Raw genomic sequence first — 26768 nt, forward strand, 5'->3', positions numbered from 1 at the left:
TGGGTCCTCAAAACCTCAACTAAACCCTGACAACATGGAAAATAATAGCATATTGTTCTTTTTCTAGGTGTTTGTTAATTGGCATAGTTGCTCAGAAAATTGTTTATATATTATATAAAAAATATAAAGCTAATAGCTTCTCCATTATTAAACTGGTTCATGATTTTTTTTTAGGTTTGTGACTCAATATTGAACCAAAACACAGATTTACCTTCACAGCCTCAGAAGGACAAGATTTATTAAATCTGTTTATGAAATTAGGTTTTGTTTTTAGAGTTTTCTTATGTTTTTTGTTGGAATTCATATAAATATGCTGGTTTTTTGAATTTATAGCCCTCCCTGGAGAAAACTCCACCTCGGTCCTCTGGCTCCATCTAGTGGCCACATCAGGACATTTAATGATGAAACCTTAAATATTGGAGGCTTTTCCTGCTTTATTGAGTTTATTTTTTATTAATCAGGAACATTTCTACAAATAAATACTGATGCTGCAGAGCAGGACAAGGACTGAAACGCATCGCATGAACACAGAGACACGACGAACACCAACCCGTAGAAAACAGGAAACACTTTAAAAAGAAGCAGAATTGAATCAAAGTGGCTTTAGAAAATACATCCAGGCGTGTTTTTCACCATCAGAGCAGCAGTTTTCCAGCATTAAGGTCAGAAACCAGAACCAGGCGGGTCTGTGGAGTGATCCGATGGCGCCTGGTCGGACCGCCGGTTCTTTGCTCCACCCAGAGCAGGAATGATAAAACTCATCCCGCCTCATTATAAACATCAGGAGGGGACAGATCAGAGTCAGAACCAGATTCTGAAAACGGCTCAGAATGAGCGGTTCCGACCTGAAGGCGAGCCGCTGCTTCCCGTCCAAACATGGAAACAGAACCAAGCTTTTGTTTCTGAATGTCTTCACTGTTAGTGTTCACTGAGCAGCACCAGAACCTTCTACCCCCCCCCCCCCCAGAAAAAACACTGCGATTAAAAAAAGGATTTAAAAATCAGTGTATAAAAGCGAGCGCAGCGGCGGCATCATTCGGCCGCAGAAAAGGAACATTTCACTGAATACGGGCAGAACCGACCCGTCCATGTGCTCCCGGCTTCAAGTAAAAGGAAAAGACGCTTCCAGTGCTTCAGGCGTGGCGGTCCGGTCCGGTCCGGTCCGCCTCAGGAGGACAGCTTGGAGTAACTCGGAGGAGAGAATTTCCGCTTCAGGTATTTGATGATGTAGAGAGGAAGACAGCTGACGAGCGTGATGGCCGACACCTTCCAGAGGAAAGGCCGCGTCGTGATGAAGGAGAGGTCTGACAGGAAGGAGACGGAAAAGTCAACAAAAGAAAAACATTTCACATCATTTATCACAAAACGGCTTCAGAGCCTGAAAGTTTTCACACCCCCTTCAGCAGGAATGAAAACTGAGAGGTTCTGCCTCTGTTCCAGAGGATCCAACAAGCTGCGGCGCCGCCGGGGCAGAGCTTGGCAGCAGGTGGAGCCTCGTGAACGGACTGGCAGCAGGATTTACAGCCTGGAATGTGAAGTCAGCAGACCTACCGAGGAAGGCTCCGAACGACACCCTGCCTATGCCTGCCGCGCGCATTAGAGGAGCAGAAGAAGAAGAAGCAGCAGCAGCATGAGGAGAGAAGAAGAAGCAGCTTCAGCTGGACGGCAGACAGGAAGGACCATAGGCATTATATATGTAGACGCTTCATTCCAGGCCGACGTGCCGAGAGGGCGGCCATCTTGGATCAGACCACAGTGAGATCTGAGGCGCTTCAGATCTCATTTTAATCACATGAAAGACTAGTCAGAGATAAAATCACAATAATCTCTTACGTTTCACAACCGCTTAGAAGAGCAAAACTAATTCTAAAATTACCTTTAAATTAGATTAAACACATTTATTCAGATTTAAAACTATTTAAAGTGAAGTTTAAAGTTATATATTTCGCAATTAAACATAAATATGATTAACAAAAAGTTTTATATTACCATATTAAAAGATTATGTTTTTAAAAAATTATTTATTTATATAGTACATTAATATTCAGTATTTTCAAGGAACATTTGTAATGTGATTTACAAAACAGAGCAAAGTTATTATTTTGTTTTTTAAAATTAATTTTATGTTAATTTTTATTTGTGTCATGGTCAAAACTTGTTGGTCAAATTGTAGAGAACGGTAAATTTATCTTGTGTCTAACTAAAAGCTGTTTTAAATATGTGTAATCTAATTTAAAGGTAATTTTAGAATTAGTTTTGGTCGTTTAAGTGGTTGTGAGATGTAAGCGATTATTGTAATATTATCTCTGACTCGTCTTTCATGTGATTAAAATGAGATCTGAGGCGCCTCCTGTTCATTCTGACAGCAGCTATCTGACCTGTGGTCTGATCCAAGATGGCCGCCCTCTAGGCGTCTACGTATGTAATGTCTATGGGACACACATATATAAATAAGCAGTGTTTCCTGGTGGTCCTCCTCTTCAGGGTTAGAAACAGGAGGATGTGTGACACCGAACCGGGTCCACCAGAACCTCTGTAGAACATTTCAGAACAGTTGGAGGAAGAAAGGCCAAATTATGGACCAAAATCTTTCAGATCTGCCCTGAAGGTTCTTAAGGATCTTACACTGATGAACATCAGAGGTCCGGTCAGGTTCTGGACCTCTGGGATGGTACCGATGGTACCGAACAGACATCCAGCTCCAGCTTTCATCCAGAAGCGATTCTGTTCAGCCCTCTGGACCCTCGCTGTCCTCCAGTTATACTGGTTCTGCTGGTTGTAGCTCACATCCGCCCTTTGCTCCAGAAAACCCCCAGTTTTATGGAGAGAAATTTGTTCCAATATTATTGAAAGAAAAAAAAAAGGTTTCAAAGAGAATCTGCAGAAAAATTTCCTTAAAGGAAATAAAAAAAATAAAAAAAAGTTACTCTCATGAAGTTCAACCAATAACTTTCCTGTTTTATATTTTTTCTTCCAAACTTATTTTTTCAAACATTTAATTCTTTCAGATGCCCCCCCCCGCCAAAAAAAAATAAAAATAAAATAAAAACTTTTTGTACATTTTTTTTTACTTTTTTTTGTGTGTTATGAATTACAATCTTTTCAAATCTGGTTTAATAGATTTAACCCTCTAAACTTCTGGGTTGTCTCTGTGGATTTAAATATATATATATTTTTAAAAACTTTTAAAATTTTCCCTGCCAAAAATGTGAAAAATAAAATGTAAAAAATATTTTACAAAATAGAATTTGAATAAAAACTGAAAAAAAATGCAAAATGTTGGTTGCACTTTTTAATACTCATAAGTGACTAAAAATTTTTTAAACAAATTTTCATAGTATTCCATAGTAATTTTTTATAGTATTTCCTTTTTTGAAACAGTGCTTTTAGTGATTTTGGATCAGATTTCTCTCCATAGGGTACAGACAGACTGTTTTTTGTTCTGCTGAGATGTTTTCCTCTGGATCCTCCAGAGAAGAACCTGACCCGGTTCTACACCCAGAAGCTCCATGAAGCCCAGAAACCTGCGGCTTTGTCTCATAAAGTGAGCGAAGAGCAGAAGCAGAACCCTGCGTGAAGCGGCTCACGTACCAAAGTACTCGTTGAGGAAGGCGAGGGAGGCGAGGTAGCAGCCCAGGCTGAAGAACTCGGCCACCACCATGAGCCAGTGCCAGGTCCGCACGGTCAGCGCCACCATCAGCAGCTCCGTCAGAACCAGCGCCGTGAACGAGATGGCCACCACGTGAACAAACTCCGACTCAAACAGCAGCAGGGCGCCGTACATCAGGATGCCACCTGGGGGCGCCAAAGAGTTCAAAAACCATTTAATCCTTTTCTTTTTTCCCTGCATTAAATAAAAAAGTTTAAAACAAAACAGTTTTTAGTGAGTCAGTAAACAATCGCAACCAAATGCTGCTCAACTATGGAGGAAAAACAGTCTCACTGGAATCTGCCTTCTTTTGTACAACGAATTCTAAACACTTCCTTTTTTTCACTCCGTAATTTAAACACTGAATTTTTTTAACACCGAATTATAAAAACTGAATTTCTTAAAATTCCTGCAAAAAATTTACCTGCAAATGTTTTGACCTTTTGGTGAACTAAAGCCAAAGCAATCTACACTCAGTCAAGCAGCTTGTAGCCAATGAAATGAGCTCCTTTGGTCACGTGACACAACAGTTGAGCATAGCTTTGTTCCCGGCAAAACAAAGCTGACGGGTTTCTTTTTCTGACCCCAGTGGGCCTCAGCAGATGGCCGCTCACACTGAGCCTGGTTCTGCTGGAGGTTTCTTCCTGTTCAAAGGGAGTTTTTCCTCTCCACTGTCGCTACAAGCATGCTTAGTGTGAGGGATTGCTGAAGAGTCAATGAGTCGATGCAATCAGCTGGTTTTCCTTAGATGGAAAACTTTAAATCGGATGATCTGGTGAACTGGAAAATGCCTTGAGAAATAAACTCAATAGAATTTAATTAGAATTCGTGTTTAATAGATGTGACTGTCGCTACCCGATCCGTCCCGGAAGAACCATCTGCGTTCTGCGCCATAAGCTCATTAGCGCATCCAGATAAACATCCGGGTCGACCTCGACATTATTTTGTTAAAAAGACCTAAATTACATTTTTACGTACTAAAATATAAAGTGTTAAAGGTGAATAATAGGTTTCCTGAGAAAATGAATGTCTGTTTTATCACTCTGTTCCGATCTGCACAGGAAATGGGATTCTATTCTAGAGAAGGAGCGTCTGAGCCGCCACCTCAGGACGCCGTCTGTATCCTGATAACCTTTTATCGCCTCACAAATGAAGCCTAATGACACTTTGCTATTTGTTCAGATTTTGTTTTCAAAATCAGGGTTCCTGCAGCATAAGGCGAGTTAAATTCAAGACTTTTTAATGCCACTTGAAATAAAAATTTAAGACCAAATTCACAAGAAACACCAGAAAAACCTGCTTACAACAACTTAACCCAAAGGTTTATTTTAAAATAAACCACTGCACTAATGTTTTAAATGTGCTTTGGTGGCGCAGTGGTTAGCGCCCACGACCCATGTACGGAGGCCTTAGACCTCGACGCAGCCGACCCGGGTTCGAATTCGACCTGTGGGTCTTTGTCCCCCTCTCGTCAGCCTACTGTCCATGAAAAACGAGCCACTGCTACCTCAAAAATTCAAAAATGAAAATATCTGAAAAGTGAACAAATATTCAAAAGTTATAAAAAAAGAAAAAATTTTGAAATATTTTTTTTATCTCAAATAAAATGGAAATAAAATCTGAATTGGAAAGAAATATCCATGGAAAAATAAAATCAAGAAAAAAGTAGAAATTTTTTTTAAAATAAATGTAGAGAAAAAAATTTGAAAAAACATTTAGAAACTAAAACAGGAAAAAAAATGAATCTAATAAATAGCAAACATTACACAAATGGGATTCTATGCTAGTCTTTTTGAGTTTGATGTTTTCCTTTCATGTTAATATTATGCTATATGGTGTGTAAACTAAAGAAAGAAATGAGAAAAAATGCAGATAAACATGTTTTAATCAGATTTAGACTCTGATCACGACCCATGATGACATCAGAGAAGCAGTTTAACAAAGAAAATGGAAAAAGAACCAAATTGTCTCACATCTTTTAGAGATTAGCATTGTTGATCAAATTTAGGATAGAAATAAGTAACTTTAGTACCAGGATAACATTATTTAAGGACACCCGGATGTATATCTAAACGGATCGAGTAGTGAATGATTACAAAACGTCAGCTAGCTGCTAACTGACAGCCATTAGAGTTTTTGTGAAATAACTGAGCCGATCACAGCTAGTGCAGCACCCCCGTCTGCCAAGGCTCTTGGTTTGATCCGGAAGAAACTTTTAGTTTTCCAGACCAAATGAGCTCATTTCATTGGCTAGAAGCTGCGCGCCTGCATGGAGAGTAGATTGCTGTGGCTTGACTTCACCAAAAGGTGCAGTCGAATATTTTGCAGCGGAATTTCCACCAGATAAAAAGTCAGAGCTTAAAATTCAATTTGCAAAAAAAGGCAGATTCCAGTGAGCCTGTTTCTCTTCCACACTCATCAACAGAAGCGTTGAGTTTTACTCGCTGCAGACGTTCCGGTCGAACAAAACAAAGGAATCTGTGGCGTTTTCCAGACTTTGGTCGATCAGCCGATCTTGATCCAGAGATGTTTAGTTTTGGTCCTGATGATCAAACCCAGCGGTTCCCTGGGAAACCAACCGCATGGAGCAGCGAGGGCGAAGATAAGGAGCGTCTGTGCAGCCCCCCCCAGGACGCCTACTGTATCCCGATAGCCTTTTATCGCCGCACAAATGAAGCCTAATTACACCCTAACTGATGACATAATGGCTCTGATGGACAGAATTCAGATTCCAGCGAGTCAACGTCTGTAAAAACCAGCTGGATTCCCTCCTGTCGCCCGTTTGTTTCCATGCAGAGCAGCTTTATTTTTTTAATTAAAGATCTGGAGCGGTCAGGAAGTCACGCTCCGGCCTGAACACGGATCTTTCTCGCACACCGAGCGGCTTAGCGCTGACGCCGATATCGATTTACGGCCCAAACAAAAGATGGCATGTGAAGGAGGACGGCGGCTGGAAACCTTAGACACTGAGAAACGGGCTGGAGGAGGAGGGGCGGAGCCACAGAAAATAAACAGTCAGGAAGGAGCTTCTGGGTCCCAACCAGCGACCCGGTTCAAACGGCTCCAGTCAGAAACCCAGACGGCTCACCTTGGTAGATGCTGATCAGAACCCAGATCAGGAACGTCTTGAAGGATAGGGAGCGGCCCTGAAACACATCGACAGAACCGGTCAATCGGGCCGCCAGCCGTCAGAACCGCAGCGAGACAAGCAAATCCGGTACCTTGGTGAGGTCCTTGTAAAGTTCTGGGTAGAGCAGAGCCATCTCGGGCTTCACGTCCTGATCCAGAACCAAGGAGAAGACGGGGAACATGGTGTAGATGGTGGCGTACCTGAGGCAGACAGAAGCCCATCAGAACGGAGGGCGAGACGTTTCTGGTTCTGACGGGAGAAGCTTACGTACCCGACCATGAGGAAGCCCTGGTACAGAGGAACCGAGGCGAAGAAGAAGACCGAGGAGAAGACGGCCTGAGGAGGAAACGACAGGCAGGGTGGTGAGAGGGTTCTGGAGGAGGAGGCGCAGAGCCAGCCGCTGCGGTACCTGCATGGTGGAGATGATCATGCCGCGGTGCATCACGAACTGGCCGAGTGCCGCCGAGCGCTTGTAGCTGTTCCTGCCGTGGACCATGAGGAGGCGGCCGATGTGTTTGAACTGGGTGATGGAGAAGTCTGCAGCCAGAGACGCCTGCTTCCCTTCCTGCACAAAAAAAACCCCCCAAAAGCTCCAGATCTGAGCTCCAGATGAACCCAGATTATAATCCCAGAGGGCTTCACCTTTCCTTTGATCCCAATCCCACAGTCTGCAGCCTGGATCATGCTCACGTCATTTCCTCCGTCTCCTGCCACCAAACACACAAACATGGATGGAGAAAACAGCCGGGGATCTGCTGCCATCTAGTGGCTCAATCAAGTAACCATCAGATCAGGTCTAAACTTATGAAGAGAAATGTGCTCCAATATTAAAAGCAAAGAAAACCTTTCAGAAAAGGAAATCTGAAGAAAATTTGTTCAATAAAAAATGTTTAAAGTAATTTTAAATATTTATGCAAAAGTTCAACACATTTAAAATTTGCTTTTCTTTCCAGATTTTTCCAAATTTTATCTTTACAAAGTCTTATTTTTTTTCTGGAGACAGAGACTGAGCTTTATGGATCGGATTCTTTTTAAATCCTGTTTTAATGATTGGTTTTGCACACGGATCAATAGAAATCCACCGGGAGCTGCAGGGGGTGGAATCTGAAAAAACTCATTTAGAATGTAATCCTTAAATCACAGTCACCCCAGAAAAATAAAAATAACCTTAATAAATATTTCAAAAAATAATAATTCTTTAAAAAATCTGAAAAGTGGAAAAAAATTCAAACGTAATAACATAAAAACTCTGAAAAAATTTTGAAAAAATAAAGTCTGAATTAAAAAGAAATCTCCAAAGAAAAATAAATTAGAGGAAAAAAATAAAAAATCTAGACAAAATTTAAAATAAACTTTTTTTTTAGAAACCAACAAAAAAATGATAAAATAGCAAACCTTACTGGTTGTTGCGCATACAACATAAATTACTCTCAAATCATATTTTTATTCATTTCCTTTTTTTCCTGTTTGAAATGTATTCTTTGCTTTCAGTAATATTGGAACAAATTTCTCCCCATAACCCCTGAAGGTTAAACTACAGCAGCAGCTTCTCCGTCCAATAAAGACGTTAAAACCCTGAAATAAACCCGTTTCTCTGCAGCAGCAGCAGAGCAGAAACTCCAGGAAGGTAGGACCGTTTGGAGAAACCGACCCCGGTTCTGAAGCCCACCTATTGCACAGGTTCTGTTGGCCGTGTGCTGCTGGAGGAGGTGGACGATCTGGGCCTTCTGAGTGGGAGAACATCGACAGCAGACCACCGCCGGACACTGACAGGCCAGCTCTACAAACTCGTGCTCATAATACCTCAAGCAGACCTGCAGAAACGGAGAAACAAGAACTTCTGAGAGGTTTTGAACGCGTGACGAAGCTCCACAGTGTTTCTGTGGCTGCAGCGGCGCTCCAGTACCTCTAAAGAGTCTCCGGAGATGACCAGCGCGCAGTCATGCTTCCTCCTGAAGGCGTTCAGCTCCAGATGGGCCTCTCCTCGGGTGGAGACCTGCTCAAGAGCAGCGAAGCCCAATTAGACACGAGCCGAGAGGCGCGGCTGATCTCTGAGAGGGAGCGTTACGCACCGGCTTGAAGACGTGGATGTCCTGGTTCCTGGAAACCAGATGGGAGCTTTTGGCGATGCACGTCGCCGTCTCCAGCTTGTCTCCCGTCAGCATCCAGATCTGAGGAGAAGAGGAAGGTGATGAGGAGAGGTCGGAGCGTCAGACGGGGATGCGATTCCCGCACCGACCTTGATGCCGGCGTTCCTCAGCAGCTCCAGCGTGGGCCTGACGTCGGCCTGCAGCTGGTCCTCCACTCCGGTCAGACACAGCAGCTCCATCTCCCGCTCCAGGCTTTCCACCACCGCCGCCACCTTCAGCGCCCGGTCATGGATGCTCAGCTTGGCCTGGTTGTACCGATTCTGCAGGAGAAATCAGTCCACGGGTCACGGGTCTGGTTCTGGCGGAAAGCTTAAGGACTCAGCAGCTTGTAGTTTGGTATTTTTTTAGATTCTATTTTCCAAAATTTGTTTGGGAAAAAATCAGTAAAAAAATGTCATAATACAGGTTTAACTTTTGCAAAGTTTCATTTCTTAAACTCTTATCTTCTCATGGCCTTTTCTGAAAAGCACTCTTTGCTTTCAATAATACTGGAACAAATTTCTCTCCATAGATCTCCTATTAACCAGATGAGATGAATGGCCGCTCCCAGACTCAGTGATCATGACGAAAACTATTGTTTAATATTTTACTGATTAACGTTAAATTCATTAAATCACCGCAAACGTTTTAGTTTTAGGTATAAATAATGATCCATTGATTATTCCTGCTGACCAGACCTTTCCTGGATAGATCATACTCACTAAGCTTCTTAGAGTTTTATATGAACCTGATCTATTTCTGTTTATCTTCAGGAGTTTTTAGAAGCGTTTTACTCCAGCTACTTGATTATTTCAATAATGATGATTCATCTGATTGTTTCCACGCCTGAATAAAGCCTTCAGACTCCCAGCAGCCAGATGGTGGCGATGGATCCTTTCTGTAAGATCTATAAGTTAGATTTATTTCACTGAATTAATGGACGAATGAATGAACAGATTAAAATATTTTCTTAAAGAACTAAATAGAAACCATCGGGAAACTTCACCTTTCTCTGGTTTTCAAACAGCCATTAAAAAACGAATCAAGGTGAATTTTTAGAACTTAAATAAACTCAAAGCGAGGAGCTAAAACCAAGCGAGGACTCAGTAGTTTATTTATAGACTCGTTGAATTCATGCTTATTTGATTCACTGCAGAGCAGTTAAAAAAAGGCTTCCTGCTGTGTAACGCTGAGGTTTCCTCGCTTTGAACAGGCAGAACGTGAAGCCATGCGTCGGTCCTCACCTCAAAGTCCTGGTACTGCTCCTCAGACAGGCCCTTCTTGGCCACCACCAGGGTCCGCAGGCCTTCTCTGGCCATGTTGCCGCACTGCCAGGAAACAGAGGGAGAGACGGGTCACGTCAGGTAGGGAGGGGCAGAACCATTTAAAGTCTTGAAAACAAATAAAAGAACCTTAAAATGGACTAACAGCCAGCCGATGGAGGAAGGCCAGGACTGGCTCACCCCTAAAAGGAACCTGGACAAACCGGGACGTCTAAATATCCATTTATGGCTCTGAACCAATCAGAACATGAGGAAAAACCAAAGGGGGAGCAGTAAACCCAGAACTTTCCCCTTCAGCTTCTTCTCCTGCTCCGTCGCGCCGCCTCTCGGAGAACCAGGATACTGGAACCAACTCCAGAGAGACACATCTGGAGAACGAAGACCTTCCCAAACTCTGCTCCTCCTCCTTCCTCACAAACGGATCTAAATATGAATAAACAACGACTCTAAGTCGGTTCCAGGGTTTTAGGTTCTGTGCAGTGACCCTGAATGACATTAAATATGGGTCAGATGATGGTTCTGACAGGAACACCACGTCCATAGCTGCCAATAACAGCTCATCATGACCCACAGAGATCGATGGAGGATAAGAGCCTGTGGTGAAGCTCGCAGGACGGTCCGGCCGTTTGTTTCTGATATGAAACACCGACGGCTGCAGATGATTGGTTATTGACGGCCGCGTCCGCGCGCTGATCCCACGTCAGGATGTTAGAGCCGCGAATATGACAAACATTAATTACATCAACTTTATCTAGGTCACTAATTAAATCAGAAGCTGCCCCCCGGTGCCAAATGATTCAATAACGCCAATATGAAGCTGATGATGAGGAGGACGAAGGTAACACGAGGCGGTCTACCAACGGACACCCAGATGATGATGATGATGATGATGTTTTAGCTGAAATCAGACTAAAAAACCTCCTGCAGCCAGAGGAGGTCCTGCTGACAATACACACCTATGGAGTGAATTTTATCCTATTATTGGAACAAAGAACACATTTTGTTAAATGGAATTTGAAGAAAAAATAAAAATTCAACACAGAAAACAAAAAAATGTTTTAATTAAGAAAAAGTTCTGAGAAAAAAAACTTATGAGGAAAAAAAAATTATCTCAGATTTCATTTTTCAAATATTCGTCACTTTTTTGTGTTGATTTCTTTCTTTATTTTATTTCTATTCTATCACAAATTGTACTTTTTCATTCCACAGATCAAATTCTCTTCACTTTAAATCCAAACAGTCACTCTGGACCAATCAAGCTCCATCTGATATCAGAGATCTGATTGTTCCTTATGTTCCTAACAGAGCACTTCACTCTCAATCTGCAGGTTTACTAGTGGTTCCTAGAATTTCTAAAAGTAGAATGGGAGGCAGATCTTTTAGTTATCAGGCTCCTCTCCTGTGGAACCAACTACCAGTTTTAGTCCGCGAGGCAGACACCCTGTCTACTAGGCTTAAAACTTTCCTTTTTGATAAAGCTTCTAGTTAGAGTGGCTCAGGTTATCCTGAGCTATCTCTATAGATCTGCTGCTATAGGCTTAGACTGCTGGAGGACATAGGGACCCCTTTTTCATCATTCTGCTTCATTCTATCTCTAAAATTAAAAACAGAGCATTTTTCTCATTACCCTTTTCTGATTTAATCGTTTTTCACTTTTTTATATCTGGATTGGATTATTTTCAAATTTCAATTAACAAAACATGTTCTGATCTTGCATCAAAACTCACTCCATATGCACCGCACTGATTTATGTTTATAAAAAGTTTAAGACTTTTCAAATACACATTTAAACTAACTTATGAAACGTGACTGAATGTATGAATACTTCTGACTCCTACCTCCTCCTCCAGCCAGTCGTTGTACTGGACGATGCTCGCCATGGCAACATCAGCTCCTTTCATGTAGAAGGTGATCTCTCCGGTCGACTCCTCCTGATTTCATCAGAAAAAGCAACAGCCGGGTCAGTTTAAGGCAGATTAATGAGCTGCTGGAGCCCAAAGCGTGACGACGGCAGGAGGAGACGGTTCCCACCCGCAGGATGATGCCCATCCGTTTGCTCTCCGAGGTGAAAGGGAAGATCTGCAGGATGAGGAAGGAGAGGATCTGCCCAGACGGCGTCTTGAGCTGCAGGGAGGTCAGGTCTCTGTTGACCAGGGTCAGACCCACGCTCTCCGTCCAACGAACCAGCGCCACCTGGAGAACATCACAATCCCAAAGTCAGGCGCAGACCGGAGCTCAACCTGAAGCTGCAGCTGATGGAGTTTATGGATGCAATCCAATAATCGCCTTATAATTAATTATTGATCAACGTTTTACTAGATTAAAATCAGTTCCATGAAATTATCTGATAAACGTCGCTTTAAAGGAACATCTTTCAGTGTTGTAATGTTACCATCCCCCACTAGAGGGCGCCTCTTTTCATTCTATGCCAAAGCGGATTCATGCTAGAACAGAATCCAGAATAGAATTTAAAATCCTCCTTCTCACATATAAAGCCTTAAATGGCCAAGCTCCATCTGATATCAGAGATCTGATTGTTCCTTATGTTCCTAACAGAGCACTTCGCTCTCAATCTGCAGGTTTACTAGTGGTTCCTAGAATTTCTAAAAGTAGAATGGGAGGCAGATCTTTTAGTTCTCAGGCTCCTCTCCTGTGGAACCAACTACCAGTTTTAGTCCGTGAGGCAGACACCCTGTCTACTTTTAAGGCTAGGCTTAAAACTTTCCTTTCTGATAAAGCTTCTAGTTAGAGTGGCTCAGGTTATCCTGATCTATCTCTATAGTTCTGCTGCTATAGGCTTAGACTGCTGGAGGACATAGGGACCCCTTTTTCATCATTCTGCTTCATTCTATCTCTATTCTCCCACTCTGCAGAATCTGTTAGTTCAATCTCTAACACTATGCTCTATTTGAGCTTGGCCTGTTTTCCAGTGTAGTCCTGTTTCTCTGACTGTGACTAACTGGATGTGCTCTCTTCATCCTCTGACATGGGAGCTGGCTCGGAGCTCGTCTGCCTGGCTGTGTGTTTCCTGGACGGGGCCGCCTGTGGAGCTGGTTGACAGCTGCCTTTTGTATCTATGCTTCTTTTTCTATGTCTGCTTCTGTCTCCTTGAACCCCAGTGGGCCTCAGCAGATGGCCGCTCACACTGAGCCTGGTTCTGCTGGAGGTTTCTTCCTGTTCAAAGGGAGTTTTTCCTCTCCACTGTCGCTACAAGCATGCTTAGTGTGAGGGATTGCTGAAGAGTCAATGAGTCGATGCAATCAGCTGGTTTTCCTTAGATAGAAAACTTTGAATCAATCTGACTGGATGATCTGGTGAACTGGAAAGTGACCTGAGATGACATGATGTGAATTGGAGCTATAGAAATAAACTGAATAGAATATACCGGTATATATATATATATATATATATATATATATATATATATATATATATATATATATATATATATATATATATATATGTCGTCTTTTTGGGACAGGCTGCAGTCGTCTCCCAAATTCCTTGTTTTTCAGCCACTTTTGTTGAAATCAGCATTCCTCCATTCTCTAGCCTTTTCTCCGCCTCAAGCTTCTTTTCCGAACATACGGCTTTACGATCAATCGGAAGCAGTTCCACGCAAATATATCGCAATATATCTGACAAAATTGTTTTTATAAACTTTTTTTTTTTTTTTATAAAGCACCTTAAATGCCACAAAAATCAAATTTCATGAAATTTAATGCCATTTAATAACTTTTAATGATTTTAATGACCCGCGGAAACCCTGTAATCAGAGCGATGACGGCGGCTCGGTGACAGAGATCTGAAGCTTCAACCCAAACAGAAGGAAATAAAAAGACAGATGAATAAAAAGGAGGACAAAAAAAGACGGCGACGTCTTTCTGCCCTGCAGAGAAAATGAAATATTGATCAACGTGGGAGGAAGGCGGAGCAGCGACGGAGGAAACGAACACCGAGCATCTTCAGTTTACATGCAAAGTATTTCTCCTGTGAGCTTCACTAAACTTCCCCTAAACAGTCCAGCCTGACAAACCTCCCGTTTATTCTCTCATGTTAAAGTAAACATTAACTCTGCTTTAATTAGAGGTTCTTCTGTGCGTTCCACCTGGCCGGTTCCTCGGCTTCCGTCTCGCACATAAAGCCGTTAAGATGCCTTCAGGGAACCAGCGGCTTTCTGCCTCCCGTCCGGGAAATAAGTCCCCCAGGAAGCGGACAGCGATAATTAAACGGATTAACCTCCTACAGGGGTTTGTGACCTTTGAGATTCAGCCAATAAACATTGAAACAGGAGAAGTGATTACTGTTCCATTATTGTTGCAAGTAAAGAACATATTCTGCAAATGAAAAAAAAATTACATATCAAAAATTAAACGCATTTTCATTTTTTGTATTCTAGTTTTTTTTATATATATTTTTTTTCAAATTTCTTTTTTCTGACTGAAGTCAATACAATTGATCTGTAAAAAAAAAACATTTGAATAGAATCCTTTTTCTAAAATTCAACCTGAAAAAGAGATTTGAAAAAATTGTGAAGAAAACAGTTTTATTAATTTTTTTTCTTCTTTCAATTAACAAGTTTTGCAAGTTTAATTTCTGGATTGCAAAATTTCCCACCATTTACAAAAATTATTTTTTTTTAAACAATACTGGCACAACATTCACTCCATATTATTGTAGCTCCATAGAAAGCGTGCCAATCAAATTACCAAGTAAATTTCTTAAAGTCTTAGCCAAAACTTTCCTAATTTCTCCGTTTGGTTTCTCTCAGACGCATCTTTACCTCGTCCGGACTGGAGGCCTGGTACGTCCGGTTGTCGTCGCTGAAGTCCTGGTCGGCCTCCGCAGACTCCGCCTCACCGTTTACGGCAGCGTGGGACTCGTAGACGGGCGTCACGTTGTGACACAGGGCGATGGCCTTCACCGCTTCATGGATGCGACTGCTGACGCTCTTACGGACCTTGGGCCCAGACGGCGGGTTCTTCCGTAGCGGCGTGGCGCTGCTTCCGGCGCCGCCCCCCGACGGCTGAGAGCTGACCTGAAATATCATGAAGGCTTAGGTTTCATTTTAGATCAAAGTTTCTACAGGACCGGTTTTGACAAACTCATTGTGTTACAAGATCAGGTGCAACTAAACAATCTAGGAAAATAATCTGAATTCTTGATGAAGGATAACTGGACTGACGACCCAAAGAGGGGAAGCAGGTAAAGGAGAGAAGAGCCACCGGCAGGACCGAGCCGAGCGGAGCGGCTCCGGAACGTTTAGGCCGCTCAGAGTCTTCCCTCATTAACAGAGATTACCCATGAGGGCGGGGGGGCAGATGGTTCCAGCAGCTGTTCGGCCCGCGGCGAACAATATCATTCTGTCCCGACCGCAGCAGGATCCGAGCCACACAGCGAGGAACACCCGAAGGGACCCGAAGCAATGAATGGACAATACGAGCAGCTTTCCCGGAATTCCCTCGTCAAAAATAAACTGATTGAAAACAGAGTGACGGGGCAGGAAACGGAGGCGAGGGACAAACCGGGATTTAGACTCCAAGTTTGAAAGGTCTTCTTCTCCCTTTAGCTGGAAGGGATGAGTCACAGGAAGCTGACTTTCAGAGCCGCTGAAGGAAAAGTGAACGCCTGTTTATGAGCGGAGCAGAAACGTGTCAGCAGGGATTTCAGGAATCTTTCTGTGAATCGGAGAGCCTCTCCAGCTGGATTATTGCCTCCATCTCCATCACCTGAAGGAGATCCACTTCACACATAAGGAGGTACCAGCAGGGGCCGCTGAGGGCCGGGCCAGCAGCTGGTCCCCTCACCACTCTGACCTCCACAGATGTCCAACTGGAAGAGCTTGTTTTAAGGTCAAAAATCTTAACTCGCAATAAAGATAGTTAGAAATTAGAGACGCGCTGATGGGAACGTCTTCATTTACAGGTGCTGGTCATAAAATTAGAATATCATGAAAAAGTAGATTGATTTCAGTAATTCCATTTAAAAAGTGAAACTTGTATATTATATTCATACATTACATACAAACTCATATATTTCAGATGTTTATTTTGTTTAATTTTGATGATTACAAATGACAACAAATGAAAATCTCAAATTCATCATATCAGAAAATTAGAATATTGTGAAAAGGTTCAAAATTGATGGCCCCTGGTGCCACACTCTAATCAGCTAATTAACTCAAACCACCTGCAAAAGCCTTTAAATGGTCTTTCAGTCTAGTTCTATAGGCTACACAATCATGGGGAAGACTGCTGACTTGACAGTTGTCCAAAAGACGACCATCGACACCTTGCACAAGGAGGGCAAGACACAAAAGGTCATCGCTAAAGAGGCTGGCTGTTCACAGAGCTCAGTGTCCAAGCACATTAATAGAGAGGCGAAGGGAAGGAAAAGATGAGGTCGAAAAAAGTGTACAAGCAAGAGAGATAACCGCACCCTGGAGAGGATTGTGAAACAAAACCCATTCAAAAATGTGGGGGAGATTCACAAAGAGTGGACTGCAGCTGGAGTGAGTGCTTCAAGAACCACCACACACAGACGTATGAAAGACATGGGTTTCTGCTGTCGCATTCCTTGTGTCAAGCCACTCTTGAACCACAGACAGCGTCAGAAGCGTCTTGCCTGGGCTAAAGAGAAACAGGACTGGACTGCTGGTGAGTGGTCCAAAGTCATGTTCTCTGATGAAAGTAAATTTTGCATTTCCTTTGGAAATCAAGGTCCCAGAGTCTGGAGGAAAAGAAGAGAGGCACTTCATCCACGTTGCTTGAAGTCCAGTGTAAAGTTTCCACAGTCAGTGATGGTTTGGGGTGCCATGTCATCTGCTGGTGTTGGTCCATTGTGTTTTCTGAGGTCCAGGGTCAACGCAGCCACATACCAGGAAGTTTTAGAGCACTTCATGCTTCCTGCAGCTGACCAACTTTTTGGAGATGCAGATTTCATTTTCCAACAGGACTTGGCACCTGCACACAGTGCCAAAGCTACCAGTACCTGGTTGAAGGACCATGGTATCCCTGTTCTTAATTGGCCAGCAAACTCTCCTGACCTTAACCCCATAGAAAATCTATGGGGTATTGTGAAGAAGAAGATGCAATACACCAGACCCAACAATTCAGAAGAGCTAAAAGCCACTATTAGAGCAACCTGGGCTATCATAACACCTGAGCAGTGCCACAGACTGATCGACTCCATGCCACGCCGCATTGCTGCAGTAATACAGGCCAAAGGAGGCCCAACTAAATACTGAGTGCTGTACATGCTCATACTTTTCATGTTCATACTTTTCAGTTGGCCAACATTTCTATAAATCCTTTGTTTTTATTGGTCTTCAGTAATATTCTAATTTTCTGATATGATGAATTTGAGATTTTCATTTGTTGTCATTTGTAATCATCAAAGTTAAACAAAATAAACATCTGAAATATATGAGTTTGTATGTAATGTATGAATATAATATACAAGTTTCACTTTTTAAATGGAATTACTGAAATCAATCTACTTTTTCATGATATTCTAATTTTATGACCAGCACCTGTATTTATGGAATGACTCTTTATCAATAAAGAGAGAGGGTTAAAGCGGACCATCCCTAGCTTAGACTGAAACCTCTCTAATGAGTTCAGGAGACGACTTAGTGTGGCCGAGGAGATCCAGAACTCAGCAATCAACGTTAGCCCCGCCCACTGACTCTCTTCTCATTGGCCGTTTCTCAATATATGTACTTGTGCGTCCTCGTGAAACGTCATCAGCCTCAGCCATAAAAACATCCGGACAAAGTCCCCGGATGTTGTTCTGGCCCCTCCCTTGTTTACCCAGCATGCATCAGAGCAGACTTGTCTGTTCTCCAGACTGCACTACACTTCCCACCATGCACTGCAGCAGCTTCCAGGTTAGTGCTCACGGAACTCAGAGTATTAAGTTAAAAGTTCTCCTCTCTGTTGCCTTTGTTCTATAAAAGTAAGTTTAAAGATCATTTCAGGCGAGATCATTTTATCTTTAAGCATCACTATCGGGCCATTTACCGATTTAATGCATTTTTTTTTCAAAGTTGAGAGAACTGTGGCAACCAGCGGACCTCCAAGGGTAAAGGCAACCAGGGCTGCCTTTACCCTTGGCTGCTGCAGACGGGCTAACGTTAGCCCTGGGTGCAGCAGCCCTCTCATGGCATAGCCATATGTGAAGCACCGCTGGCTCTGATGGCGATTTTTTGATTAGTGTTTATCTGACTGTGTTCATTATTATTCCTCCACTAAACGATAAAAGTTATAATTTATTATTATCTAGAGACTATTAATAACAGGAGGTGAAATGCAGCTCAGACTAGCTTTGAATGTGGTGATGTCATCAGTACGCTTCTGTTCTAATTGACCCAGATTTATTCTGCGTTCTCCCGTTCTCCCAGTGTCCAGACTTTCCTGGGTTCTTCTCAAGAACAGACTTGGAGGGGACACGAGTCCTCACTCGCGTTCTAGTGAATTGAGAAACGGTCATTAACTTTTTAGAGGCACAGAGGCTGGAGTTGCTCGCAATAAATAAAGGACGGAATAAATTGTAACACTTTGAGGTTATTTTTGCTTTTTTAAAAGTGATTATATTTATTTAAGATTAAAAACGATAAATTAAGTTTTTTTCTCATCTTTCTCAGAGAGAAGCAGCCAATCAGATGTCAGGGTTTCTGTGGAAGCGGATTTAGTCCCGCCCATCGAGTTTGATGGGTTCGCAGTTTAAATTATTTAGTGATTAGTCTGCGGCTCATTAATTTATCAATTAAACATATATGAAATTCCAGTATTTACTCGGGTCCCATATTATTCTACATTTAAAAATAATAAAAAATCAACAATAAGCCCCCAGAGAATGTTTTTGTATTTTTATAAGGAAAATTCCCCTTCAGATTAGGCTTCACCAGTAACCTCCACATTCATCCCTCTTCTAAATGAGCCGTTTTAACTTTCTTTGTTTTGACACCCCGTCTACACAAAGGCCACGCCCCCCCACACCCCGCAACCATGACAACCAGTCAGAGCTCGTACAGACAGTGGCTAGAAGCAAAGAATAATACAAGGCCGTAGCTCGACCAGGGGCTGCTCTGGACAGCCCCCCCGATGACATCATCAGGGGGGAGGCTTTTCAACAAACAATAGCTAAGGGGGTGGCCCATAGATTCATTGGTGAACGTCAAACATGTTTCTAATGTGAATTTTGCATAATATGGAACCGATACATTTATTTTATGGTGCATTTAATTATTTTCTTTTGCATTCCATAATTTAATGGTTAAATGTTTTATTTAATTATTAATTGGAACATTTAATTGCACTTTTTATTTATATATACTCATTTAATGTGACATCTAATTTATTTGTTTATTTTGTCCCCTTTAGCCCTCCATATATTATACGATGCGTATTCTTATTGATGGGAATCCATGAAAGGCCGACCACAGAGCTTTAACGCTCCCAGTCCTTTGCTCCATCACTATCTGTCACATGGAAACCAGCTTCGATGGTTCATATCGACCCGGTTTGACTCATCGGACCAACGCGATTGAAAATGACCAACACTGAACCGATATATCAGACCTTCCTGTGAATCCCAGCGGCTATAGATCATTTCTACAGACCTGCTTTTATTGCTGAAGAAGGAAACCAGCACAGACTGGGAATTAAACCAGCAACCAGCAGCATCTCAGCCTCATTGAGAAAAATGGTTTTCCACCTAGAAGAGGAGCAGAACCGCTAGCTCTGATGGCGGCGTGGCTCACCTGGGCGTAGGACTGGATGATGTGGCTCTGGATCTCATCCATGGTGTCGGTGCCGTAGGAGACGGTTCCCAGATGCAGCCGCTTGAAAATCATCTCATTCTGGGTCAGAGTTCCTGAACAGACAAACGTTAAAATCTGAGGCGGAAACGCAGACGGACCAGCGGGTCGGTTCTTCAGGATAAATAAAAAAAATAATAATTATCATCAGTGGAACAGAACCAGAACCAATCATGCTTCTGTCATTTTTTGAGATGTTTTTACTCGTACAGGGGTTGATGCTTGTACAGGATCTTATTAAAGAATGATCGGGATTTTTTTCACAGAGAATTAAATAGTTGAAAGGATATGAGATTTTTTTTTTTTTTGTTTGTTTAATATGAGCGAGATGCAGATCATTTTATTTAATTTTTTTAATTTTTTTTACAGCAAATGAAGAACTACTGAAATATTTGCAATTTAATTAATTTTGAGGGGGAAAATAAATGACTTTAGGAATGGGAGTAGAATTCGCTCAGTGATAATAACCTATTGGAACAATCTGAAGCCATTCAATGGGACTGATAACCATTAATAACGATCATGCGGGCAAGCGTATTACTAAGGGTATGCTGGCCTGACGCTGAGCAGAACACCGGCTCAGATCTGATCTGGCTCACCTGTCTTATCCGTCAGCAGGTAGACGAGCCGACCCAGTTCTTCTGGTATGGTGCTGGTTCTGACCACCGTGCCGGGGATGTTTTCGTCCTTTGTGATCATCCACCCATACGCCGACTTCCCCATGTCCAGGTTGACCCGCAGGCTGCGCAGCAGAACACAAACACCCATTTAACTTCCTGCTTTTAGAGCTGAAGCCGCGCCCGCTCCATTCAGAACCACGCCGCACCTGATGGGAATGATGTAGGAAAACAGGACCACGAATCGGAAGAGGTTCCTGAACCACGGTCCCACGAAGCCCTGCAGAGCCACCATGACGACAGAGAGAACCAGCTGGGCCAGAAACAGGGCTTTGGTGAGGCGGTTCAGCTCCAGGTCCAGAAGGCCCACCTGTAGCAGGTCCAAACCAAAGAATCAGTGCCGTCGAAAGCAATTAAAGCCTCTTAGGTCTACAGAGAAAAACTAAAACTCTAATCTGATCCTGACGTCTATATCTGCCAAAGTTTTTTTGTTCAGATGATCTTGTATGGAGTTCACTTTGTTCCAATATTGTTGCCACCAAGACATTTGGTAAATGGGAAATTGAAAAGCAAATGTTTTTACCTGGTGTAGTTTTGTTTGTATGGTTTTCATTTTGTGCCAATATTTTTGCCAACAAGACATTTGATAAATGGGAAATTGGAAAATGGAACATTTTTTTTCTGTTTGTTTTTTTTAATTAATTTTACTTTTCATATTTATTTTTTATTTCATTTTGAGAAAATTTCATTAACAAAGTTTAAATGTTCAAATATTCTTTTCAATTATTTTCTGCTTCAGAACAGGTTAAAAAAATTAATTATTTTAAAGTTGCGTTTTACAAATCAAATTTGGAAAAAATAGATGCAAAAGAATTCAAATATAAAATTATAATTTCAATCAATAAAAACAAAAAATTATAGAAAAAGCAAATCATGAGAAAACAGCAGCGTTAATCTCTAAATCCTTTTTGATTAAAATATTTTACCTTTCAGGATTGCTTTTTTTTTCTCCATTTACACAGTGTGTTCTGTGCTTGTAACTATAAACAATAGTGGAATAAAATTAACTCCATAGTCCTGAAATCTTCCAAATTGCTGCACAGAAACAAAGCCAGCAGGTCTCCCCTGCAGCTTTTTCTAATGCAAACGCCGGAGTTTAGCTGAAAGTCGCTCAAACTGCATCATCAGCATGCTGAGGTTTTGTGCATCGATACAACAGAAGGTTAAAAGGCCTAAAAAAGCAGAAAAAGTTCCCATAAAGGGCACGATTGTCTTATTTCTTGAAGTGCGTCTCCCAGCCAATGGAGCATATGGGAAAAAGACGTCAAATAAAGACACAGCCGTCCCCTTTCTGGGACACAGAGGCCTTTCATGTGACGCACCACGCTTACAAAAACCGCACAACATAACATCCCTTCTCCTTAAGAAAGGAGAGCATGGGAGGGGGGCGTGCTTTTACAAAAAGCAGCTAAATTCCTCCACCCAGCATTCCCCTGAGGACTGGGACGAACTGGGAGACCAGTATGAGCGATTTAAAGTCCCAGCAGCAGAGCGCAGAGGAGGGCCGCCTCACTACATGCTTCATGGTTGAGTTATTGAGAAAAATAGCAGGTTAGGGTGGATTAAAAACCAAGAAAAATTAAGACGGAGAACAGAGGATGCCACTCTGCCGGAACAATGGCCGCTCCACATTTTCCACGGCTGCCGGGGATCAGATGAAGTCATTATTCATTCAGTCAATGGGGGCAAAATAGGGACTCAATTACCCCGACGTGAAGATGCTATCAGTGAATAAAAGTACGTGTTTCAGCCCATTCATGCTGGGGGCCGTTAAAACCCGGAGGAATGATTGGATCCGCCTGGATTCTGTCAAACGGGTGTGAAATCTGATGAAGAATGGAAACCCGGGAACATGTATATTCATGGGTTTGGAGAACGTCTGGAAACTCCAACAGGTTTTTATAAAATAACCAGTCTGTCACTTTTATAAAAAAATGACTGATACTTCCTTTAATTTTAAATTCGTAGGAAATCATATTCAGATGTGAAATCATTCTGGCTTAAACATGTATATAAAAGTACTCTTCAGACCATATTGACCCAAAAGTTAGAACATTTCTATTTAAAAAAAAATCCTGTCTTAAAATCTGTGTTTTTTATTTCTAATATATGCAACGGTTGAAATCAGGAATCAGAATCCTTTCCTTTCCCATTGAGTTGCGTCCCAGTGTTCACGGGGATGGACGTCTGTGTCTTCGGCAGGCGTAGAGCTAACAGAACTGGCAGCGTTGCGAGGCAAGGGCTCAAACATGTACGGCTGGAAGCCTTCTACACCAAACCAAGCTTCTGCCGCCCTGGCGTCCTCTTCCACAACATCTTCGTCCCCGCTTTCCTCCTCTAAATAAAAAATGGATGACGGAGGAGACTCATCCACGACCTCCGACACTAAACTCTCCTCCTCTTGCATGTTTCCGCTGTCCATAGCGTTCCTTGACAGCGTCGTTTCTAAGTCACCAATTTAGTGCTACTTGGTCCCAATGGAATTTCCCATTGGGAACCTGCTAGCACTAAGTTGCTAAATGGTTAGCAAGATGCTTCCAACAAACCGGCCACAACCAAGCTTATTTGCGAACCATCCGCCACAACAATCCTGCCCCCTTGATAAACGACCAATCCCATTCACTTTATTCACTCGTGTAAAGTCGTGCACCACTCGGGAGAATTCAGAAATGTAACGGTTGGAACGGCCGCTTCCCTACGACTTTAATTCCAGCTTCACTTGTTAAAAAAAATAATTATATCTGTTAGAAAATTAACACTGAACCACCAGTTTAAATGGTTTTCCCGATTCCTTTGTGTCCATTACTAAAAAGGACGGGCATCCACTGTACGATATTTTTCTGAGTTCTACGCAGCTACGGCTCAAACTGTACGATGAAACCGCCGAGTTGAAAAGTTCACGATGTTTGTTCTTCCACTGAACGGCCCGACGCTCTCATGTGATCTCCCTGCCCACACCGCATGCCCAAAACCCACACATTGGACTCAGCGCCAAGACATGCTGCTGGTCGGACTCGTCAATCAGGAAGAAGAAGGAGCCTCTTGTTTGCACATGGCAGTGCTCGAGTTTCTGGTAAATTGACTCGTAGTTCTGCTTCAACTGCAGAATTGCCAACTAAAGCCTGGTTAATGCTCAGAAACCAGGTTGTCTGCGCGTGTGTCACAGTTAGCGCAGTCGGTTTCAAATAGAGTTGTGCCGATGCCATTTTTTGGCCCCGATACCTGGCTGTGCAGTATCGGCCGATACCGATACCATAATAATGTAAAATAATTGCCATCATGGCTTTGTCAAGCTGCTGCCTACCTTTGTGAAGCAGGAAAAAATCTAATACAAAGTGAATCCAGTAGAACTTTTTATTGCCTACCAGGAGTGGGTGACAATAGTTGAATAAACTTATGGCTCTCAAAATGGTATCGGTGCCCTATTTGTTGGTACTCGCCGATACCGATACCACCATTTTAGAGCAGTATCGGGGCCCCCGCCCGATACTGGTATCGGTATCGTTGCAACACTAGTTTCAATAGCATTACAAGGCCTTGTCTATATAAAGACTCAAACTCACTGCGGATCCAGACATTTGAATTGAGAAAGCTTCCTGGAGGGGAAGCGAAACGTCTTCAAACCTTGGAAACCAAGTCCACTGGACTGTTTTTTTTTTTTTACTTTTACAGAAAGTAAACACAGACACTCCTGAAAATGTTTGGTGACCGCAGACAGTGCCTCCATTATTTGAAGACGTTTCCATTCCCTTCCAGCCTGGTCAGCCAGGCCAACAACGACCCTAAAGTTAGGTTTAATCTTTTATACATCATGTGCATTGTTACTTTGTTAGCCAGATTAGAGAGTAGAAGGCCTTCCTTCACATTGTGGATGTCACTTTGTGTAAGTAGGTCATCTAAATAGGACAGCCTTCTTGTCTTTTAAAGATACACAGGATATGGGCACATCTTGGAGCCGGACTGATAGAGGAGAGCTATCTGTAATTCTTGTGAATAGAGGCAAGATGCATACAGGTCAGGGCATGGATGGCGTGTCAGTTTCTGATACGGACAGCTAAACATCAGCATGATGCAACACATAGACTCATGAGCTATAAGAAGGAGTAGATGACCTTGTTCAGGGCTCAATCTTTGCCGGACGCTCGCGGACATGATTTTTGAGCCCACAGCTGTGCAAGCTCCAAGCATTTTCTCTGTCCTATAACGACCTGATCTGGAATAAACTCTGTTACTTTTTTACTCCTGTTTTTATAGTCCTTTTTTATATGGTTTTACCCAGTTAGCAGTTAAGAGTAGTAAATAACTTGCTCCCAGGAAAAGAACCGGTGGGGAACTGCCTTTTTAAGGGACATAACTTCCTCATTTAACACTAACGACTCCCCTTTTCAGAGGAATAGGCCAGTATCGGGTATTGCAGGCTAAAAAACACCTCAACGACTCCCCATTACTAAGGGGTGGACCTGTTCTTTGGTTCATTTTGCATTTTTTCTAGGCCATAACAAGACTCTGTTGGGCTGCTGGATAAAACCTGGAACTCTATTTCCGATATCTTAAATTGAAAAAGCTTGAAAAGGCCTGATTGGGAAGAAAAACCTCTCCAAACTTGGAAAAAGAATTCCAGTGGATTGTTTAACTTTTTCTCCCTGAGCATGTGTGGGTTCTCTCCGGGTACTCCGGCTTCCTCCCACAGTGCAAAAATAATGACCGTTAGGTTAATTGGCTTCTCTAAATCCTCATTAGGTTTGTGTGTGAATGGTTGTTTGTCTCTGTGTTGCCCTGCGATGGACTGGAGACCTGTCCAAGATGGACCCCGTCTCTCGCCCGCAGACAGCTGGAGATAGACACCAGCGACCCTCGCCACCCCAGCAGGGATAAACGGGACAGAAAATGGATGGATGGAAGATTGAAAGTTTGGACTCTGACCAGGATGACTGAGAATCTTCACCAGAAACTGAAACTATTAACTAACCTGAAATTACTCCTGAAACTGAGATATTATTGGATCGCTGACCGACGCAAATTGCAACAAATTTTCTAAATTTAAGGTTATTTTAATAACATAACTTTAGCATAAAAAAATCTGTTGTGCTAAAATGGGAAACTAATTTCCACATTTGGGAATTTATAGCCTAGTAAATTTTATATACAGTGAGGAAAATAAGTATTTGAACTATTCGAGCTGTTATGCAACTTCTCCCACTTAGAAATCCAGAAATCACAATGTATGATTTTCTTTTTTTTACCATTTATTTATATGATAGTGTAGAAAACTGATTTAGGTTTTTTTTTCTTTTAACCTTAATTTAATGTCTTCCATCCAGTAAAATAAAACCAAAGAAGTGAGATAGATTTAACCAGCTAAGAGGCCTTTGAGTGACTTCATAGCAAACCTCCATTATTAAACATGGCAGTTTGATCTCCTGCAGAAGCTGCAGGAAAGTAGAGCAGAGTAGACGTGTGAGCTAAAACACCAGGAGCAGATTGAAACCAACACTTCAGTCTTTATTGAAGAAGAGCCACTCATCAAACGACGTTGATCAGTGTTTCTGCTCGGACTTCAACACTGCCTCACAGAGCCACTGCGCCTTAAACGTCCGCTGGCATCGATCCGCCGCAGCCTCGTCCTCGTCCGTGTCACAGCCGCCAAAAACATTCCTGTGACTTTAGCAGAGCTCCATCGACTCTCTCCCTGATCTCCAGTCTGCATATCGACACTTCTGACACCGTCTCCTTGAGATATCGAACGGAGCTGACGGAAATCACGGGCCGCCGCTCCGACCGTCGCTGCAGCGAGCTTAATAAAAGGAGGAGGTGTCAAAACGCTGCAGCCTGACAGAGAGGACTCCAGCGTTACCCATTGATCTGGGTCTACATGTGAAGCAGGACTGTGCAGCTCCTCAATAGAAAATTAAATCTTTAGTTTCACTTCTTCATTCATCTTTGGGATCAGGGATCATTTTTCCCTGAAGTTTATACCGGAATCAGCAACTCTACTTAATGCTCTTTTAATGCTTTTAGAAATAATTTAAATACCATCATCGAGTAGTCATGACTCCCACATACAGTACAGACCAAAAGTT

General features: G+C 42.5%; 1 protein-coding gene across 2 annotated transcripts in view; it reads right to left on the reverse strand.

The window, feature by feature from the left end:
• Positions 1-421: 421 nt before the first annotated feature.
• Positions 422-26768, reverse strand: part of atp9b (ATPase phospholipid transporting 9B) — a 61605-nt gene continuing 35258 nt past the window's right edge. The window contains exons 12-30 of one of the 2 annotated variants that reach the window (XM_038267259.1): positions 20838-20998; positions 20611-20753; positions 19955-20067; positions 14975-15229; positions 12223-12384; positions 12030-12122; positions 10153-10236; positions 9019-9189; positions 8852-8950; positions 8686-8775; positions 8449-8593; positions 7422-7486; positions 7189-7344; positions 7051-7115; positions 6871-6979; positions 6738-6795; positions 3592-3795; positions 1552-1584; positions 422-1304 (exon numbers count right to left, since the gene is read on the reverse strand). In XM_038267259.1, coding sequence (XP_038123187.1) covers positions 1168-1304; positions 1552-1584; positions 3592-3795; positions 6738-6795; positions 6871-6979; positions 7051-7115; positions 7189-7344; positions 7422-7486; positions 8449-8593; positions 8686-8775; positions 8852-8950; positions 9019-9189; positions 10153-10236; positions 12030-12122; positions 12223-12384; positions 14975-15229; positions 19955-20067; positions 20611-20753; positions 20838-20998 — 2343 coding nt within the window. In that variant the 3' untranslated portion in view covers positions 422-1167. The remainder of the gene's footprint in view (positions 1305-1551; positions 1585-3591; positions 3796-6737; positions 6796-6870; positions 6980-7050; positions 7116-7188; positions 7345-7421; positions 7487-8448; positions 8594-8685; positions 8776-8851; positions 8951-9018; positions 9190-10152; positions 10237-12029; positions 12123-12222; positions 12385-14974; positions 15230-19954; positions 20068-20610; positions 20754-20837; positions 20999-26768) is intronic. The other variant, XM_038267260.1, reaches the window with a different exon arrangement.

The sequence above is a fragment of the Cyprinodon tularosa genome, unplaced genomic scaffold, assembly GCF_016077235.1.
Source record: "Cyprinodon tularosa strain WSP-4 unplaced genomic scaffold, ASM1607723v1 ctg668, whole genome shotgun sequence".
Lineage (NCBI taxonomy): Eukaryota > Metazoa > Chordata > Actinopteri > Cyprinodontiformes > Cyprinodontidae > Cyprinodon > Cyprinodon tularosa.